Below are 20,166 nucleotides of genomic sequence, written 5' to 3'. Positions count from 1 at the left end.
TGGTCATTACAGTAAACTCTGCTATTGGTGATGATGAGAACATCAGTAAGTAAATGTAAAATTGCTGCATGTGCCATTGCTAGAGGCAGGGCCTCCGCTATAGGGAAGCATTAGAGAGCCCGTACATCTGAGTGTCAGTCAAAAAAGATTGACATGCATTGCACTTATTCCAGTGTTTTAATAGTTAACCACTACAATGTGTTAGAGAAAAATTATATAAAGATGGGACTGTAACTTTATTTTGGCTACAGATTGGTACATTACAGTGATAATAACCGTCTTTATTTAAATGTGGATATTCACATCTTCTGGTAAATGGCATTGCATCGCAATGGGCACTTTATTGGTTAAGTAAAGGATATGAATTATTGAAACATAGTAATGGAAGTCCAGATGTTTTTGATAAAATTAACAGTTCATCTCAATGACATTAACTTCCTTGAGAATGAAAAACACGTTTTTATCCAAAGTACAATGAGAATCAACAAAATGTTTGATCCGGAATGTTTATTATTTTGCCATTCCATCGTTTATTACAATCCTTACAAAAGCAAGTCTGTGCTAACTAGTTTCCAAAGCAATAATTCATACATTTTGCATGTTAAGAAATACCATACTTTAGGCACTATTGTGATACTTTGATTAAAAAAATATTAATAAAATAAATCCCATTTCCCTCCCCTTCCCTCCAACAACAAAAAAAATCAATCCTTTACAAAAACAACGTAGAATTACACCATATTGCACTTTATAAAAGTTCCTTATAAATATTTACAGGAATACAATATATTTTACAAGTCATCCTATAAATTAATATATAAACTCCATAATTATGACCCATTGCAAGGAAATAATTTTTTCCATGTCAAAGCAAATGTACACGCATTTTGTTTTGAAATGCAGAACAAATATGGTGGAGGCAATCTATGATAAAGTAATGACAGTGTGTAAAAGTAAATGTCCTGCAAAAAAATGTGCAGTAAGGTCTAACAGAAGTAAGCATCGTGACACTGCAGCCTCATCTGGTCAACGTTATTTTTGCAGATGCCAAAATAACAGTGATTCATGGGCACGGTTCAGGTTAGAATTGTAATTTTACATTCAATCCGCTGTTAGCTCAAAATAACCATTTTTGGAGTGTGGTTGGTGAATGAGATATACGGCACACCAATTTCCATTTTCATCACCATACACAGAGGGCTCAACGTTACCTCCAGATCTATCTGCATGAATTGCCTCTGAGATTCACAGTCAGATTTAGAGATGTATCTACTGATATTGTACATCAAACCGACATACGAATGCATGTTTGATGCAGACATTCTCAGCATCTAAATGCTTTCTTTAAATCGCCAGTTAAAGTACAATTCCAATTTTACCACGGCTTCGTAGCGTGAGACAAAGCAGCTTTCCTCTTGCAACTCACAGACGTACAGGATGAGATGATCAACTTGCTATACTTGATACATTTGTTGCTAAAACTCAACATTTGAAACGGGGATCTATCTTGGAACCAGCCAGCCACCTCCTAAGCTGTTAAGTGCATGCATAACACGACACAAACAGAAAGCCATGCAAAACCTGGCCAGAACAAGTCAAGTGGGTGAAGGTAGAAATCTCGCCTCTTATTTTGATAGTAGGATTTATTTAAACCCCTCGTCTAATACTGCACTTTACATTTCAGAGATTAATAGCATTAAAACAATAACATTTTAATTATTAATTGTTTTTAACGTAAATTGTTAACTTAAATAATAGACAAACACGGAATTGACCTATCACATTAGAAACTAAACCTATGTAACTTTAATTATCCAGAATTACTGTGCAACTATGAAGCACCATGGGTAATCAAAACGCACTTTGACAGTAGACGAGGCAGTCCGCAATTTCCTCAGTGCCACGGAATGCGATGCGGAGAGAGCGAGTTCTACGCACTCCGTTTAGGCACCGCACTTTCCCCGCCCGCTACCCATACGCCTCATTACTCATCATCACAGGAACTATAACCCGCTCTTTATTAACACGAGAAGAACCCCGTGGAGAGAGGAAGGGAAGAGAGAAATAGGAAACTGATTATAACAGTGCAGCTCCCCTTGAAAGGTAAAGTGTAATTAACAGCGAAACAATTTTAGAGCGTGAAATGCCAGAACAAACGCGTCTATCTCCCCTGATTATCGTGCGACGAAATCCTTGACAAAACTCTCCTAACAGATTATGACTCGTAGTCTGTCGAGGGGATGGATGGATGGGAGACCACGCCAAGTTGAAAGCCGGCGCTCTCTCTCGTGCCGATCAAAGCCGACGATATTTTTGCAATTGGACAAGATGATCAATTACCATTGGCTCTGAAACTTGTAAAAACTACGTTTGGGAATTGCGGATGATCACTGCACATTGCATTTGCAAGGCCAATGGGAGCAATTGGGCGCCATGCGTGTAGAATGAGTTATACATTTTTACGTGTTAATGTGAGATTTTGACTTGGAAATAAGCAAAAACTAAAAGACAGTACCGATAGAAAAAGGAATAAAGGATGCACATAGAGCTTCACAACTTCCCTTGGCTCTACCTGTATTTAGTAACAACTTTTTCTTACTTAAATTCTCCATTGGATGGCTCTCTCCTTTGTACCTTTTCCAGATGCACATGAAAAAAACCCAGTGAGGATTATGGGTAGCAGGCTGGGGGAAGGCAGGTGCCCTGACGGGAATCGCGAGTAGCTATGAATAGCTACCAGTGTACGGCTGCATCGACGATGGAAAAAAAAATAACCACAGGTGAAACAAACCGTCCAATCCCCACTCAATAACCACATTCATCCAACGAGATAATCAGCGTTCACCGCCGCTGCGTAAACACATCGTGCTGAAACAAGGCACCGGGCACTATTGAAAATGTTACAGCCATCCTACAAGCAGGTCTAAAGCTGTGTCCACACCTTCGGGATCTGTCGTGCACCTTGGTTGCTTGCAACGGAAGAGATTTACGTGTGGACATCTCTGTTGTCAGTTGCAAGCAGTTGCATCATAAGTTGCTTACAGTAGAGTAGACGCTACTTCCAAGCGATCGGCTCAGTGATTTATCGTGACATAATCATCAGCATCATTGTGGAGGATATAAGTAACAAAATAGCATCCTGGGAGTACGTAATTTCAACAACGCTGATTTAATTTGCAGAGTGTGCCTTGCAATCGAACCGACACTGCTGACACTTATGCACTTCCAGAAGGCCGCGGGGCCGTGGAGTTATATTGTTTTAAGTAGTGGCGAGAGTTCACCAGGTTACATTTGCGAACTATGTTCGGTCACTATGATGGTCGTTACACTCATGACGTGGAGGGGTGGAGCTGACCAGAACAATGTGCGAGTAGTGACGTAGGAGGGAGCGTGATCAGACGCGCACGAGGCACGCTCGGGCAAACATCCTTGGCACTCTATCACCTTTTTGCTCAGATGCGGACAAAGCTGTTGCGGGCAATTAGGTTGTGCCATTTTGCTAGAGAAGGATTTGGTTGCGCGATTGATCACTCAGGTGTGGACGCACCTTAAACAAAGTTGGAGACACCCCCATTGAAATGTCCAAAATATGAGTGCTGTATCATTCGTGGTAAACAGAATATTAAATGTCACATAGCAGGCGTAGTCTCACTTGGTCATACATTAAAAAAGAAAAGAAATCACCACATTGTGTAGACTTCAACCATCTTGTTAAGCAATGTGTTTTATGGAGGTAGGAAGCAGAAGTTAATGATGACACCAAAATAGCTCATACATTTTAAAATAACAATAGTTGTCGTGTTTGATTAACACTAATTTAATAAAACTAGTGAACGTCTGTATCTGCTCAATATACAAAATGTGCTTCGTAAAAAAGTAGTTTACTTTGAAAGTTGTCGAGAAATTTAGGCCAGAAAATTGCAATCCTTAAGGAAAATGGTTAAAGGCCATTTGCAATTAGGAATTGTGAAATATTCCAAAGCTATTGATAGGAGCTCACATAATTAATGTTGCCAGCTCTTAATTAGCTGTTGTCTTGTACCAATTACCACTGTGATAGATAGACACCCAATAAAATAGAAGTTACTTGCTAAGTTCCAAAGCGCATTGGCGAAATTCTACAATTCATGAATGCATATTAGGCAAGTATCAATCTTCATACAAAAACATGTTAAAAGTGTGATGCTGTATAAGTGCTGACATAAAAACACACATTCTTAGGTTTTTTCGGTAACGTGACTTTACCGAAAAAACCTAAGAATATGAATCATTGCAGTCACGAAAGCTTCAAATCTAGAAATAAAAACACACGTTACATTTTTTTATGGTACATTTCTATATTGTACTTTATGATAACTGGTGGTAATGACTATGCTCTTGAACTGTTAGGGAGGGTTTAAGTGCCTTAGCATTCATTGCTTGTATTAATCAAATTCGGTGATGAACGTTACAAATTTTTGGTTGGATTTTTGTTAATATTGCTTTGGCCACTTGTGTCTGTGTGTTTTTACTCCCAAGGTTGCCAGAAAGTTCACCCAAAAAAACTCGTTTCATAAGATCAAGGCATGATACACGTTATTGGCAGTCAGACTACCCTGGCAAGTCTCAAAGGTAGTCATGCTTTTATTGTTTTGCTCTTATTAGGTTTTGTGTTGACAGATCTCATGAGCCAGAAAACGACTCACACATCACAAGAGTGTTAGAAGGATCTTGAGTAAATGAGTACATTCCTGTGATTAAGAGAACGATTTTTGGTTCATCTGCAGTTAGAGGAAGCTGGATGTTTCCTTGCTTTTCCGCTGCTTAGAAGACTGTGATGTTTTGAGGACATGAAGCCATGAGCAGAATAGCATTACGTTGTTTTAAAACATCCACTCATTCATCTTTTCCTTGCAAAAGAAAAATGGCTATGGTTCTTGGTAAGTTTTTTTTAGTCATGTTAAAAGATTTACATTTGCTTGGCAGTTTCTTGGAAACCATTTCTTGAAAGGTTTCCATATTCTGACACATCTTCCGCAACTCCAATTTCCTTCTGTATCTTTAAATATAAAAAAAAAACTTTGAAGACATGTACAGTGGTCAGTAAAAAAAGAATAGTTTTTGGAGAGAGAGGAAAAAATAAAGGTATTTTCATCAAAAAAAGTTCGATTATTTTCAGTGGTTGCCCCAACTTGTGCATGGACTTCTTAAGAACGCTGGCTGAATGGTAGGGCGCACAGGGGCAAGCAGAGCCGTTTGAACGAGCAGGCCATCCGCAGGAGGTGCGCAGGCCTAGGATTCTCTGCAAGCCTGGCAGCAACGCAGGCGGTAGGTGGGCAGTTGGCAGAGGTTCAGCTTTTGCACCATCTCACAGTACCGGCTGCTGTCCCGGCACTCCGAGGCTAAAAACACAAACAACAATTATCATATTATTGTGATGATTATGTTTATTGAGTAAAGCAGGCGAGTCTTTAATTCCCCGTTCAGGGAGATGAGGTGAGCGATAGCAATAGATTATGATCCTTTTGAGGAATGATGGAGTTTACCTCCATTTGTGGCCCTAAGCAAGCGGTGGAAGTTTTACTATAAATATGCCAGCCACTGTTCATTGTATTGACCAATGACCGGCACTTGAATGCGTGGCCTTCTGATAGCGAGTCGAGCACTATTACCAATAACCAACCATGTCCCGTCGTCCGATGATGAGACAACACAAGTACTCTATCAGGAGCACTCAATCGCGTCGCGAGAAAACGCAGTGAGTTACAATAAGTGCAAGACTGATGGACACTGTGACATTACAAGTGCACCAAAATGTTACGTAAAGGCTAAGAGACGACTATTGCATAAATTATTGCACGGTCTGCTCAGACAGGAGGGAGACATAGCAAGCTTCCTTTGCAAATTCCTCTTCTGAAACCCATCATCCCGTTGACAGAAAACTTCTTCTGAAATATGAAATAAAAAAATAAAAATAAACCTCCATCTCTGACTTACGTTCAAAGTCAACAAATCCACACATTAGTCGCTAATGGTGTAGTTCCACTCATGGCAGAAAACATTCACAAGGGTAAAGCTGCACTCTGCCGCTGCTTAAAAGGGCTGCAGTGGCGGCTCTGAATTAGGTTGCCGAAATTCCACATCCTTGTCGCAGGAGCCAGTACATCCACGGTACGATGACTGTCGACATACCCGTAGAGCAGTGCATGAGAGAGGGCCCTCAATTCACAAATACGGCAGGCGGACAACTACAAGAACATTTAACAGCCCACGACAACAAGGTGACCCAAGAAAGATTGAGCACTCTCAACTAAACTATAAACTATTTTTTTAAGAAGCGACCTGGCCACAAATGATAGCTCAACAAAGTGGCTTATCACGTGGAAATGTATAGCAGCTAAATACTCTAAAGGCATGTTTCTAAATGTGGAGGGAAAAACCGGAGGATCCGGAGAAAAGTCCACGTGACCGCACGGAGAGAGACACGCAAACTCCAAATATACAGGAGTCAGGGTCGGGATCGAACCCACGATCTCCTGTATACAAGGCGAGGTAGTTAACATCTCACCACCATGGCGAGATGTTATCTGCCTAGCAAAGCTCGCGCACGCACGCGGGTGCGAGCGTGCTCGTTCGCCGCTCACTCGTGGCGCAGGGCGTGATGTTGCAGCGCTGCCACGTCGCGGGCTTGTGCTGCCACGCGCAGTGCGCGTCGGGGGCGACGCGCGCCGTGCGCACATGGGCGCACTCCACGCGCCGCGCCTGGAAGCCGTGCGTGCCGCAGCTCGCCGTGCACACGGCCCAGGGGCCCGTCCGCCACTGCACGGCGCACGCCTCCACGCTGCAGTTCTGCACCGAGCCGGGCCTGCGTGTGGCAGAGATTGACGCGCACGTGCGGGTGAGGGTGCGACCTGGCAGCACATGGCTCACGTCCACTGCTGGCGGTAGGGCCCCCACTTGAGAGGGCCATAGAGAGCATCTCGAGAGAGTATTTGGGCTACTCTTCCACGCTGGTCAGCGCGTCTTGTGGAGTACCCATACTTTTATTCTACCACCGGCAACCTGCAGATCGACTGTGGTTTGCCTATTTATGCTGCTGGTAGACAAAGGCAAGGGGATAAAAAAAAAACACTTGACCATTGATTGTACTGCCGTGCTGGGAACATCAAAAAGTTATGAACACGTTAAAAAAATACGAGAAAATAGGGAAAACTTTAAGGCACATCATGGCCAACCTTTATATTGAAAGTTACGATGGGAAACCTGTTGCGATATATGGAGCGCTTTTAAACTGGAGTCATAAGTCACGCTCCAAGGTTTACGAAATCACAGAAAGCTGTCTCACCTTGCCTTGCCGGCACAGTCGCTCTCAGGAGCAGCCGTGCCATTGTGCAGGAAGCAGAGGACTCTCCGATGCTGAGTTCCGATGCCAAGTCCAACGCACCGGCCTGTACACTGAATGCACAAAGAAAATAACATACCCCCCCGTAAAGCCTTTAACAGACTGTTGGGACAGGTTGTGTTAGCGAGCACCTATTAAGGCCAATGCAGCACGCAAGGTGGTAGGTGGCCAGCACCATGCCCGGCCACCTTTGTCTCCCCATTGCTAATGTTTACACACCACACCAGGTACTCATTTGAGGCTGAGTCGACCTAGGGGAGGCCCAGGACCGGTTCAAATAATCGTCACTGGTGTTGGCCATGAGCGGGAATCGAACCCGGGTCGCCAGTTTCGTAGTGCAGCACGCTAACCTCTACACTACCGCTTACTGCACACACACCCACATTGACCAGACAGACGTCAGCGAAAATCTCATGGATACAATTTTGTTGTGTTGTTACAGATGATAATATATATAGTAAAGATCATGATAAGTAATATGTCAGTGATCATGAAATCAATTACCATGATCCCAACAATAATATTAAACATTTAATGTCACGTACATTTTTACATTCTTTGTCAATCCACCACAGGGGGAAGGTTTCGCCACCTCTGCCAGTCGTGGAGAATGTTTGTCCAGAGTTCACGACACTGCTGAGTGCAGCTTGGTGAAGGGGGGCACGGGAGTGGTTCATCGACCACTCGCCATTCATGTTGGCCTCTGATGGGAATCTAACGCAGTTAGATTCCGAGCTCCGAGCGCAGTACGGTAAACCACTGCCAACACTCCCCCCTGCCTGGATGATCATTCTAATTCTAGATTTGAAGTTTTCGTGACTGCAAGGATCCATACGCTTTGGTTTTTTCGGTAAAGTCACTAGGTAAAAAAAATGAAAACAAATAAATTAAATCACGACGTTTCAGAAGCAACACAAGCAACCGTCATCAGGTGTTTACTGCTCCAGCAAAATTACTGAGCCGTGTGAAGAGAGTTATTACGAGACACCGTGTTTGTATCGAGTGTTAAGGGGGGGAGTCAAGGGGTCGGGGGGGGGGCTGTGGCAAGCAGTGTGGACGGTCGTGCACGGGATTAGCATGAGTTAAGCCGATAGATAACCATCTGTATTCTTTGGTGATGTCAGGGGGGGGGGGGGGGGGAGCTTGCGCACGTGTGCAGTGGCCTGCCCGACGCGTGATGGTGGTGTATCAGGCTGCGAGTAAAAATAATGATTGTTATGATGAACATAAAGACAACACTGATGATGAAATGTATCATGACATTCATAATAACATCACCATCATCATAAAGATGACGATGCAATTGAGCCATCGTAGTGATGAATGTTCCAATAACAACAACAATAATTATGATGAATGACGATCACGAAAATTACGATTACAAACAATGACGATGCCAATTCCTCGTGCACTGGAGCGGTGAGCGAACAGAGAGAGAGATGAGGGGGCAGTGACAGATGATCCTCATAGTAAAAGTGGCTACACATGGAGGTACGGGCCCCACACTTTCAAGGTCCCCGCACAATGCTTTCAAGCTATCAATTCCGGTTCAGTGATTCTACACTTGCTCTATTACTATAGTACTATACCGCCTTCAACTTTTATGAACGACTGGGTGTTTAAGATGAGCGATTTGTCGCATTATTTGGCTGTGTAACAAATGAAAAAATACAATTACTTTACTATGCAAGTTTAAGAAAAATGTGTTTTAATATTTGTGTGTTTTTTTTGTATTACTTAAGGCCCCCTTTATAACATAATGCTACAGGTCCCGCACGAACTTCATCCGGCACTGGGGGGAGGGAGGTAGGAGGAGGGGGGGCAGCAGCACCACGCCCGGTTGTTTCCCACCACCACCACCCCCCACCATCCCCACCTCTGCCCAGGCTCCGACGGCCCACTCGGGGCATCCGTGGCGCTTGCAGGGCTCGGCTCGTGCCGGGCGCTCCGCCCCTCTGCAGCTGGAGTCGGGCAGGGCGGTGGCTCCAGCCGGCGACCGGCAAACGACGCTGCGCACCCGCACGCCTGCGCCGCACGCCTCGGAGCAGGCAGACCAGGACCCAGTCAACCACCTGCATGCGCAGGGGACCGTGGCCGTGTTCAGGAGTCGTCTAAATCTCTCTCTCTCTGTCTCGAGACTGTCTGACCGTGGTTCTATTTAAACCGCTTCGATTTTCTTGTTGATTTACCCGGTAATCCTGAGTGATTCTGTAGCTGCGCTTAAAAAAAAAAAACCTACTATAATGTTCCCTTGTTTATCGCAAGACAATTGAATGTAACATATTTGAGGCGTTTTAGGCATTATCGTCTTGTTAATTATTCTTAAGTGGAGTGCTTTTTAGTTCGGTTTTTTTGCGTTGTGGTCGAAACGTCGTGAGAATTATTTTATTATATTACATTTTTATTATTTTATTATTTCCCTTCTACGTGACTTTACCGAAAGAACCAAGAAGATGAATCCCTGCAGTCACGAAAGCTTTAAATCGAAAAATGATAACTATCGTCACGGTGAACATGAAGACAACGTTGGAGATGGTATTGATATTACTAATCTGGCTAAAGAGCCATCAAATAAGTTTGGTTTTCTTTTCCATGTCAAAGCCTTCCGACTATGAGCGATTGTTCTTACGATACAAAGCACACACTGAGCTCAGGTTGTTTTTCTCAGGGGCCCCACAGTGGAGAGTGGGATCTTTAGCTGTAAGTTAATCTCTACGAACTCTCTCTTTCTCCTCCAAAGAAGGGCCGTTACCCAACGCATACGATTCTTAGATATTTTTCTTGCCATAATGCAGTATTCATGGAAAATATGGTAATTTTGTTGTTGTTCCTGGACACTTTAACAAGGCAGAGGTTACGATGCTGGAAATTTGCCTACGGCGTATCGTCGACTTGCCCATAAAGGAAAATCACATTTCATTTCACGGTGAATCTCGCGAATAGGACATTACGGATACAAGTGATGAGAAACTAAGATTGTGCCCGCACCTGACTGCTATACAACATAAAAAAATATATCAATTTAGCCATTAAAACATGCTTGAATTGAAAATGCTATTGCGCAAACGTTGGCCCGTTACATTTGATTGTGATTCTTATTGTTTGGCACGTTTTATACTCGCGCTTTTTTAACGTGTGGCCTTTACACCACGTTGAATTTACTGCACCCGCGTGAGCAATTAATCAGCCTTTGAAACAAATGCTTTTCGGTTTGTGCACTCAAACATTTGTTGTGAAGTTTGCCTCTTATTATTTCACAGTCCCCGCCGCCCCCCCGCAAGACCGAGATATTCATCTTGAGCGCCACTCGGCCGGTTCTAAAGCAACACTCAATGGTTTAATCAAACCACTCTGGATGACTTTATGATGACACAGTATTGCACTGCTGGGAATTCATGGCGGGGCCAACGCTGTTGTGCGTTTGGTTTTGATTATGCAGCACTTGCAGCTGATCATTCCGCGTTGACAGAAAAGGATCAGATCGTGCTTGTTAACGGCATTTTATGATCTCTAACGCACAGAAGATGGTTCAATAACTTACACTTGTGTGATATAGTATGGCACCTCATTTCATATAGTAGGTTGCCAAACTATTTGCTCTCAAAAGGGAAAACGTGATTATGTTTAAGCTTGCCTTCTGTTGGCATCCGTAATGAGAGAAGAGAAGTGGGTGGCTATGGGAGTCTTAGTGAAGAGTCTACTCACCACAAAGGTGATGGAGCACTGCTTACCACATTGTAGCCCTGGAACTCGCATAATTGTCAAGTCACCGATCTCAAGTGCTTGCCTCTGCTAGGGGCCCTGAGTCAGCAGTGGGAATTCGACCGAGTTGACTTCTTACTCCAAATTTAACTTGTGACCTTCAGCATATGAATCAAACACTGCCACAATCCCACCTTGCCCAATAGCACTGGCATATATCCCATAACATCATCCATCCACAGATTATAAACACAACGTCAACACAAAATGAAAGCACCACAGCGCATTCTGCCAGACGGCTACGACGGCTCGCTTGGACCCGGGTTCGCCAACGGGGGCTGCGCATGTTTTTCTCCCTTTTTTTTTCCTTCCTTCCCGTGGGCGGTCAAGAAGGAGCTCACCATGGCTGACAGCCGACGGCCGGGCACGGGGAGTTGGTCGGCGGCTGCGGCCTGGGCAGGAGGCTGCAGAAGGTGTCGCTCACGACCGTGACGTTGTCGCGCACGCACCGCGGCACGGGTGCGATGCGCGCGCTCGCGTTCCCGCAGCTCGCGGGGCAGCTGGCCGTGTCGTTCACGAACCACCGGTGCTCTGCGTAACAAAAAAAAAACGTTTGACGTCGGTGACGGCGGCGACGACGTCAGCGGCCAACGCACCTCGCCGTTTCGTCGTGTGTCGCGTCGTTTGCGTCGTCAAGGGGGTGCTCTCTTGTGAAAACGAGCAACGTCGCAGTTGGCGGCCCTCAGGCGAGCGGTTAAAATGCCACACTCCTATGGAAAGGGACCGTTGTGCCAAAGGAAAACCACTCTTTTGTTTTCTCCCAAAAAAGTACGCGTTTTATTGATTCCAGAGGGATGTTGGTCTGGGTCAAGCCTTGGCAGAGACTTAAACTCATCACCTTCCTCTTGTGATGAAAACACACTGCCACAAAGACACCCAGATGGATATAATGATAACACCATGTCGATGAATATAATATTCACTTTTGAATTGTTGTTTGTTTCATAGTGATTCAGCGCACCAACATCAAAGTGTCCTCTTGCAAAAACGAGCTCTGAGCCTGTGAACGATTTCCAGTTTTGTCTCTGACAGGAGCAAGTCTCTCCATCCGACAAACGCTCCTGACCTCCCACCAAACACGCCGCCTCATTCTCCTCATTTTTACGATGATGCCTGTTTGCCCAGGAGACCCTCACTGCGTCTCAAGACTCCTTTTAAGGAGGCTTCCGAGTGTTTATTTACGCAGTAGGGGGCGATGCTGTTGCTATATGTGATTTCTATTGAATCATTATTATTTGCCGGCAAATTTTCAGCATTGGGGTGTTTTGGCCAATACTAGTTACATTATACGTTCACAAAAGGCACGAGTCGGGAATCATTACCACTGCACCACCCAACATCTTGATCATGATGATGTCATCATCATCACCATCCTGATGATGGTGGTGATGACATCAACATCTTGATCATGATGATGGTGGCTAGGATTTGAACGCAGAGCTTCTGAAATGACAGCCCTACTGTTTTACCAAATTAGTAATATTCTAACTATTTTAAATATTGCATCGTTTTTTTCCCTTGCACAGGTCAGTCGGCCAAAACGTTAAATTGTGTGTTACCGCTCAGTGACGGTAACAAAAAGCATGTTGTTTTTAATTCATCTGTTATATATTTAACAATAGTTTTTTCACATTGCACAGTTAAAAATCAATGTTGCTTTACAATTCCGAAAAACTGCCAAACGCATGTACATATATATTTTATTGGTATCATAGACTATTATTTCAGAAAACCACATGGGGCATTACAAAAAAAGAACAAAAGCTTTTCAAAGACCTCATGGACAGACAATTTCCAGTTTCCTGTGACTCAAACATTGGCTGGGAGAGGCTGGTCCTGTGTTCAATGAGGCATCACTTGACGGCACGTTGAGCATCTTCAGCTTAATTTGAACCGCCGTATTTATTCGATTTCAAATCGAGAGCGCCGATGTTGCACAACGGGCACTTTTATCCAATATGGCGACCACTCAGCTGCTTTCAATTTGGTGCGACGAAATCTGAATTGATTCACAACACCGTGTGCCGTAAACCACGGTTCTGTTAAAGTCTACAGATTTGGCAGACGTATTGAACTTGATAGTTAAATATAAAGACAGCACTTGTACAGATTCACACCACTTTCTGTTGGCGAGTAATTTTTTTTGCTATTATTTATGGAATGCTTCTCGCGATTGTGTTGCCTAGACAATCAGTGATTACTAATAACTCCCGAGTATGAATCATTACACTATCTGCTATGATTGATTATAATCAGGAGAGGAACAATTCATTGAGTCTTCGCTTAACGTTGATCGCATAGCAGAGTGCGCAGGAATCAACGCTTTCAGATTCGCATGTGCTGTAAGTAATAGGTTCACATCACCCCCGCAGGTATTGGAGGTGAAGTACTACCTTTCCCTGTAATGTAAAAACAAAAAGTATCGATTCTTGGATCGCATTGTGATCCTGAATCGTGAAAATTCCCCCAAACGGCAGAGCAGTTGAATCATTCAACCCCTAGTTACAAGACATGCTTTACATCTGCCTCAAAGCATAACGAAAATTAATACTGTACACTCCCTTCGCACATGTTAAAAACAGCACGTTGACTGAACCAGCGCCGCTGAGACCCCGTGCATCCACCCAAGTCGGGCCTGCTGCTGCTGTGTCTCGCTCTGAGTCACTTGTTAGGAACATGTGAAATATTGGTCGATGTGATGATGATGATGGTAGTGGAAAGTCTGAGCATACATGCAGCCTCCGCATATTTAAATGGCAAAGCTTCACTGCATTCTCCAGAGTACATGGCACAAGAGCCTGGTGTTGATGTGTAAGTGAACACATATCAACACGCATATGCATCGTGAACGTATTCAATGCGGGAGTTCTTAGAGAACTTCAACTTTTTAAAACTGCTTGCATGTGCTCTGTGCTGAAACAGCGTTACACAGGTCGCCTCAATTCGAGTCGATTGGCTTCACGGATAATTAAATCTTCACTTGTAAATTGTCATCGCAATCACGCGATGCCTAAATAGACATGGTGCGGTCATTATTGATTTTAATATTTTACACACATGCTCAGGAGATGATGATGAATTGGCTGCCTCTCGTTAATGTTCCTATGCAGTTTTATTTCTGATTATGCAAGCCACGGGGAAAAGGCAGGTTTGTCAACTGCAAGCCAACACCAATACCCATTCCCAGCCAAGTTAAACTCTTCTCTAATAATTGGATTTTCTGGGGTTTTAAAATAGCCAGTGGTACAATACCAAATCCACTTAAAAAATGTTGAGTTTTCTACATAGTCAATGGCCCACTTTTAGGCTACGATTATTGCTTTTAAATGTATAAGAATAGAAAGGTATACGTCTAGAGTTCGCAAGTTTGATCTCTTGGCAAGGCAGTTGAAACAATGGGGCAATATTCTTAAATACTCCTCACCCCTGTCCACCTTGCAGCATAAGTGAGAGCACCACAGGTTGCCCATCGGTAGTTCGTATGTGGTGGGACGAAAGTGTGAATACTCCCATCTCTTCCAAGTCAACTGGTCAGTGTGGAAGAGTAGAGAGGCGGTGTACGTATCTATGTTGAACCTCTTTTGCACCATATGTAGTCAACCGTGCTAATCGGAGTTTCATAAAACGAGTGCAGCAAAACAGTGGGTGCCCTACTCAAAGTGAGGCCCCTAACCTTGCAACAGGGCCACCAATAATGGAGATGAGCACTCTCCAGTGTAGATGTTGTTGTTGTCATTTTAAGATCTCAAAGATCTTGATGAGAGGGGAAAGGATTGGGAGAGGGTGGTAATGCTTCGGGTCATCTTTAGCACCGCCTGTCACGGTGAGGGCACAAGAGAGCCGATGTCCATTCAGGAGGGATGTGATGTGCTCCAGAATGAAAAGTCCAAACGCGTTGGCCTATCGTTTTGTTCCTTCCCAGCGTAGACTTTTATAACGGGTCGACGCTTCCGGGCGCGGCGTTCACAGACCTGCGGGCTGCACGGTGACGTTCGCGCTGAGGCGTCCGCCAGAGGCGAAGGAGGAGGTCGAGGCGTTGCCGTGGGCGTTGCCGTGGGCGTGCGACGGCAAGCAGGAGTAGTGCCCCGGTGGGCCGGCGCTCGCGGGCGGCAGCACCAGCAGACGGCCGCCCCCCGCAAACTCGGGGCCGTCGGCGTCGCTCTCCGCCGCCGCGACCGCCTGCCCGCCGAGCAGCCAAGTGACCGGGAGGAACGGGTGGCACACCACCGGGCAGCCTTTTGGTGGGCGGGGGGTGGGGCGGTGGTGGGAGAAGTGCGAGAGAGAAACGACGACGCTCATCGCATGCCGCTCCGCGGATGCTCCGGTCCGCGGTCTGCTCTCCACGGAATGGGATCGGTGCCGTGTTCATGATTCGGAGCTCCTTTTGAAAGCAGGGCATTGCCGCAATCACGTATCGCAGGCAGGCCCTATCGCACGCATTTCAAGTTAGCCAAAGTTCACCGAAAAAAAGTAGCTCTACTTTAAAACATGGCTGAGCAGAAACAACACCCATCATCCCATGTAGGTGCTCAGAGACCACCACTCTATTGCTGCCAAATGGCAAAAAAGTTTCTCGCGTGACCTGCTGCGGAATTTGCAAGGAGTGTGTGTGTGTGTTGAGGCTTGCCCAGCCCTCCAGCCACGACTGCACGAGCCATCTGCGCTTGCAAAACATCGCCTTGTCATTCTCAATCAGCACAAGACCCTTTGGATTACCCCCTCGTAACGCTGCCACATCCCCTGGATTAGGCTGGCCGTGGTTTCTTCTGTTTGATTTCGCGTTAGCCTTGGAGAGATGCCATAGGCGGAGGCCTGCAGAATGTGCCGTGCATATTTTCAGTCAGCCGTTCCGTGGCTCTCGAGATGCAGAAACTCGTGCGCCTCCTCTCGTCTCGGCAGGCCCTGGCGCGCGTCCGCGAACGATGACGCCCACGAGCATGCGTGGCGCAGCCCTGAGCTGGCTCATTAGGAAACACCTCCGGCGTGAGCTCATTATTGCAGTTACAATCTCCATCGTCTTCTTCTAGTTCTCACGAGAAACAAGTAAACATGCAGCCCAAATAATTTCCCACTTATGTCTCTGGTGTCAGCAGAACCTCCACGAGAGAGAACTTCAGAGAGCCGCTCTACATGGTATCTTGGCCTACTCCTCTATGCTGGCCAGATGTCTTAGTCTCTGCTATATGTTTTACGTTTCTTTTTCCTCTATAGGCAGCCTGTGTCTATATTCCTATAGAATTTAATACATGCACACAAATCTGGACAAGTGGCACTGTGTTCAGAGCAATTCGAATCACAATTTGCAAAGCCTGATTGGGGGTTGACTTGGTTTATCGTCTCCCTGGGGTTGACAAAATGAGTGCCACTTGGAGAGAAGTCGACAGTGTCCCATCCTACGGAGAGGACGACCTCCACCGTTGAATTGTGGGGAAAGTCCATCACTAGACTAGGAGCTGTCAGTAGAGTAAACAACAATAATGATTTACATTTATTTGTACGGCGCCTTCCACTAATGTCTCAAGGCACCTTGTAGGAATAAGGATAATGAAAGGCCAAGAGAGAAGGAGAGCTACATATAATAAATTGACTTAAAATGTGTTTTAAGACGATACTTAAAAGTAACCACATTAACGGATAAACGAATTTCCAACGGTCGAGAATTCGACAACCGCGGGCGCAGACACAGCAAGTGCTCGCTCACCACTTGAGTATGAAAACTATTTGACTTGAGTGATTGTTAGAAAAAAAAAATGTTCTTTAAAGTATCACCGAATATTCAACTGCAATGACCACAAACCAGTGCTTAGTGTGGTCTCTGGGCTGATCGTTGTGCACCCACCAGCGAGTCTGGTTTGCGACATGGATTAAACATAATGTCGTCGAATTCTCAATCTCTCTCTCTCTTTTCTGTATGGCAATTGAAAAGCAACTGACTAAACGTGAGAACTGGATGTTGACTTTGGTCATTCATTTGACGCTTGACCAGGAGTTCCTCGATGCACAGCGTTCGTAAAGCCCGTGTGTAAGCGTGGGCAGCGGTCGGTTAGAGCAGTTTGAGAGATCTGATTTAAAGCGCTAACTTAACATTCATCATTGACAGAGGGCCGACACTTAAAAGGCATGCTAAGTCTGAATAAAATGTGATTTTTTTTTAAGTAACGATACGGCAAATTTGATCCTTTATGTTCTTTATAATAAATGGCACACAAAGGGTTTCAAAGTCATTTATCCAGAAGTGCAGATGTTATTGAAGTATTTGCTGATCAGCAGAACCTTCTTTGTTGTTGAACACTGGAAATTTTCCTACTTGTAACTTCAACAAATGAAATTGAAGGTACTCGAGGGTTCAAAACAATTAGATTGTATATTTTATCTGCATGAACCACTGCAGCAAGCCAAGCTGCGCTTGCAGATTCAACAAGCGATGCGCTCAGTTTAAGATCCTGCAGATGCGATCTTGAAGATGTGGTTATGCCAGAAGACAAATCATATAAATGCATTAATGTTGACTGGAAGTCCTGGAACATCAATGTAAAATTACGTTTTCTTTGTTTGTGGCTCGGTGAGAACAAACTCAGATGCGGATATCTTTTACACATGTGAACGGAACTCTTTTGTGAATTTCAAAGTTAATGTTGCTCCATGCCTAAATCAGTAATGGGTTGTGTTATGTAATGGTGTGGACCAATCAGTTTCAAAGACAATGCATATATTATAATAGTATGTTTTTGGTTTGCATTCTGACCACAAGTATTCTTGGTTAATGCAGACATGATTCCTCGTAAAAGGTTTCAGTTTGGTGTTTTAACATCTTAACACCTGTTTTGTTGCCAGAAAAAAGGGGAAAACCTATTCTCAATAACAGCGCAGCTATTATTAGTGAATAATAATTCCATATAGCAATGGCAGCACCAGTAGTTTCCCTTCTACAATCATAGTTGACTTCCCACTCTGTGGCAGTCATTTTATTGAACCGTCAATGATGATTGAATGAATTCACACCTAACCCAGCTGAATTTTGAGTAATTTAATCGCGATACATTTCTAAACCTGGAGTTTTGGCTATGGCCCTGGCACACAATAGCCCAATTCTGCAAATAGTAACAGAGAATATGTAACATCTGCACTTCAGGATGTGGTCAGGTTGACTATTTTCTGACTGATTTTGACAGCTGACTTACGAATGGTCCTGACCACCCCTCCAGTCTTTCCTTGCTTCACGATGATTTATTGTCTTGGGTCGTCGTGGAAATGGGGTTACGACTAAGCCTTGCTCTCCACTGGACTTGTATCATTGCGCAAGCTGTTCCCTCTACTCACCCCCCACAGGTTGAAATGTGGCTGCATCAAAGCTAAAAGAGCATTTATGTCCGGTGCTACGTTTTCACTGTTGTATTGTAGCAGTGGAGTTTATTCCAGCAACGCACATCCTGTGAAGAATACGTCATTTGCCGACAGTGCATGAATCCTGGTGCATGCACTGATAAGCCTTTGTTATATATGTAAGTTATATTGCTGTTATAAATACTAACATCGGGTTTCCCCAATCACTTTACTAATCAAATAAGTGCTGTTCAATCACACTAAACACAATAATTAATAATGCAAGTAGCAGCATTTTTATGAAAAACAATTCACAAGTGTTGGATTTCACCCAGGATGCTACTTGTACATTAAATGAGCTGTGGCAGTTGAAGGGAATTACATTTGGGAAGCAGCAAATTACCAGAGGTGTGGACTCGAGTCATGCGACTTGGACTCGAGTCAGACTCGAGTCATGATTTTGATGACTTCAGACTCGACTTGGACTTGCCTCATCTTTGACTCGACTTGACTCGGGACTCGAGAGCAAAGACTTGAGACTTACTTGTGACTTGCACAACAATGACTTTGTCCCACCTCAGAGGTGTGGACTCGAGTCATGCGACTTGGACTCGAGTCATGATTTTGATGACTTCAGACTCGACTTGGACTTGCCTCATCTTTGACTCGACTTGACTCGGGACTCGAGAGCAAAGACTTGAGACTTACTTGTGACTTGCATAACAATGACTTTGTCCCACCTCTGCAAATTACCCAATTTATTAAAGTAGAAACAGGTAAATTTTTATCTTAAAACGCTTTCTTTTAAAAATCCAAATTTGCAATGAAAACAAAAGTCTATGTTTGAGTATAGATTCTCATTGTGGTAGAATTTTAAAAAAAATATTAATTATTTGTTTCAACTACTTATTTCGAGGGAAGAAAAAACAAATGGCTGCATTTATACCTTTGTAGTGACTGACTTGGAGACGTAACTTCTTGTAGACACTTATTTAATTTAACCGAGCACACTTTGTACACTTTATACAATACACACCCTACACTGTTACACACCCTCTGTCTTACACACAACTCTACACTGGTTGCTAGCCTACACACAACGCTAGCCGTCTGACACTGACGGCGCTGAACCGAGACAGCCAGCTACGTCTAGCAGCGCAATTATCAAGTGGAGACGACAGCGATGATGGCAACGATCTTCAACAGCAACAACAACGACGACAACAACGGGGATCCCACTCCAAACGACAGCCCCGAGCTCCCCTCCCGGGGCCCCTCTTATACTGTCAGCGTGGCCTGGCTCCGCCCCTGGCCACGCCCCCCTTCTGGAACCTACTAGCGGGCTCTTGACGTGTCCCTTTCGTAACCTTTCCCCTAAATCCTCTGGGGTCTATCACGTGGCCTGCTGTCAGTCAGGGTTGCTACAAGCTGCAGATCACCTTCCCTGCCAGCAGCCAGCGCTATGCTACGTAGTGACCAATTTTATGTCACTACACCTTCACAAGAACACTCATCACGTTGACAAAGTTTCTTATTAAATTCATGAAAGCTAATAGAGCGAGGGCCAAAAGTTAGATACCTGAAAGGAGTTGCAGCAGCAGCAGCAGCGTAGCACGAACGTGCTCAACGCAAAGCTTGTTTACGATCAAGATCACAATGAAAGTGTCAGCCACGTTTGCTTTCGCCCACGCGAGCCAATG

At 44.5% G+C, this 20,166-nt stretch overlaps 1 protein-coding gene across 1 annotated transcript in view; it reads right to left on the bottom strand.

The window, feature by feature from the left end:
• Nucleotides 1-492: 492 nt before the first annotated feature.
• LOC144722154 (ADAMTS-like protein 1) overlaps nt 493-20,166 on the bottom strand; it is a 54,649-nt gene continuing 34,975 nt past the window's right edge. Inside the window, exons 11-16 of the mRNA XM_078600328.1 lie at nt 15,115-15,378; nt 11,485-11,674; nt 9,258-9,453; nt 7,325-7,434; nt 6,624-6,844; nt 493-5,381 (exon numbers count right to left, since the gene is read on the bottom strand). Of these exons, the coding sequence (XP_078456454.1) occupies nt 5,272-5,381; nt 6,624-6,844; nt 7,325-7,434; nt 9,258-9,453; nt 11,485-11,674; nt 15,115-15,378 (1,091 nt within the window). The 3' untranslated portion in view covers nt 493-5,271. The remainder of the gene's footprint in view (nt 5,382-6,623; nt 6,845-7,324; nt 7,435-9,257; nt 9,454-11,484; nt 11,675-15,114; nt 15,379-20,166) is intronic.

This window comes from Lampetra planeri, chromosome 13 (assembly GCF_965212315.1).
Source record: "Lampetra planeri chromosome 13, kcLamPlan1.2.h2, whole genome shotgun sequence".
Lineage (NCBI taxonomy): Eukaryota > Metazoa > Chordata > Hyperoartia > Petromyzontiformes > Petromyzontidae > Lampetra > Lampetra planeri.
This window is presented reverse-complemented; position numbering and strand designations above follow the sequence as displayed.